Genomic DNA, 1738 nt, shown 5'->3' with positions numbered 1-1738 from the left:
GGAACTTCATGTTGACTAGCTTAGTGATGCTCAATGATTTTGAGCTGCTGGAAGCGAATTGTCGAGTGACATGATTACTGCATTCGTTTTCGAATGAGTTCCAAGAACCCCGTTGGGGTAGTAGCCCGTGTCCCATCCGTAGAGTTAGACTAGCATTGGCTATGTTGCCCCGAGCAACTCAACAAACAAACGAAGGTGTCCGGCTTGATAGCACGCCATCAAGAAGAAAACATGTCGCCCGGTTCAATGCATTCGGAGTGTTGGGAAAGCCTCCACGCAGAGTTGGACTTGGAACCGAATCAAAGCTGTTCGAGTCCCCACTATGGGCGGAACGAAACGTTTGCAACTGATACGACGATAGATTTGCATCAGTGCGTCTTGCGATCTGTACCCGTGCCAACAAAACGATCGAGCGTCTGGTGATCTACCCAAGTCGATGTTATCAATCAAAAGGTTATCAGTCAAAACAACGACCTAGTCACCTCCACTGACGGTGTACACACACGACAAATAAGTCCACTTCTTTAGTGCGTTTAAACGGTGTGGACCGCGGCAGCGTACTCAGTCACAGTCATAGTACCGTTGCCAACGAAGGGTTCCGTGCCGGCCTGGACGTGAGTCAGGTACTGCTTCGGCGAGACTGTGTGTTTCGCCGGCAACTTGTGGAAGAACTGCTTAAAGTCGGCACTGAAGCTTTTCGTCTGCTTGGAGGCCACGTACGAGTACACCGTCATGTTGCCGTTCTTGCCGTGGTAAAGGTTAAAGTTGACGCCGCCAACTTTCACTCCCTTCTTGATGGGCTTTCCCGTAGCCGAGATCGGACCCGCTCCTCCCATGGCCGCCAGCCAGACCATGATCTCGTATTCAGCGTCTCCGTCGGGAGTGGAGGTCGTGAACAGATCGTAGGCCACATTGGCGATCACCTTACCCTTGGATTTGAAGTCGTACTTGATAGTCGACGGGATCGATTTGACCGTGGACAGCGGCACCTTGTCGAACTTGAGCGCTACGTTGGCGAACGACTTGACCTGCAGCTTGGAGCCCTTCCAGTTGTAACTCGTGTGCCAGGCAATGGTGGAGCCCTCAACACTGTCGAGACCCGTGCACTGAGTGCCTTTCGTGTCGTTATGTGCGCCCCACAGATTGTTGTACAGCGTGTAGTGCTCGGTCTCCGTGAGGTTCCATTGACCGCAGAAGTCCTCCACAGCACCAGTTGTAGAGGAACCCTCGTTCTGCGTGGTCTGTTGCGTGGAAGGGTCCGAGCTTTGCGTGGTCTGCTGCGTGATGTCCTTGGCAGACGTCGAGCCAACGGCGACGGCGATGGCAGCAGCGATGGCGAAGAACTTCATCGAGGTAATGGGCTGGAGGTTGTGTGGGTCTCGAGGAAATTTGGAACTGAAGCTGAGGTTGACACTGTTAAATGTTACCTGGTACTTCGAATAGTTGGCTATCACTGCCAATGATTGACAACGTCACCGGTCTCGCTGGTGCCCTGGGAAGTAGATAATTCGCGGGATATCTCGTTTCCCCGGTAGTCAAATAAAGTAGCCTAAACTTTTAATGCCGTAACGAGAGATAGGGAGTAGTAAAAGAAAAAAAAAAATGTAGTCGCGGGAGGAGCGGGGAACCGTCTATAGGTAAATTCAGATTGTATACCTCATCAGATTCAAACGGATTTGTTCCTCTATTGTGTTATCTAGCAGACCGCGTAACCTAAAGTTTCTTGATCCGCTTCGTG

At 51.4% G+C, this 1738-nt stretch overlaps 1 protein-coding gene across 1 annotated transcript; it reads right to left on the bottom strand.

Moving 5' to 3' along the window:
- Positions 1–533: 533 nt before the first annotated feature.
- On the bottom strand, positions 534–1349 carry PPTG_19220 (hypothetical protein; the record flags this gene model as incomplete). Its single annotated transcript, XM_008917561.1, has 1 exon — positions 534–1349. One exon carries the CDS (start codon positions 1347–1349, stop codon positions 534–536), a length of 816 nt encoding a protein of 271 aa, XP_008915809.1.
- Positions 1350–1738: the final 389 nt, after the last annotated feature.

Source organism: Phytophthora parasitica (genome assembly GCF_000247585.1).
Source record: "Phytophthora parasitica INRA-310 unplaced genomic scaffold supercont2.106, whole genome shotgun sequence".
Classification (NCBI taxonomy): Eukaryota; Oomycota; class Peronosporomycetes; order Peronosporales; family Peronosporaceae; genus Phytophthora; species Phytophthora nicotianae.
The sequence above is the reverse complement of the archived record's forward strand: the minus strand, read 5'-3'. Positions and strand labels throughout refer to the sequence as shown.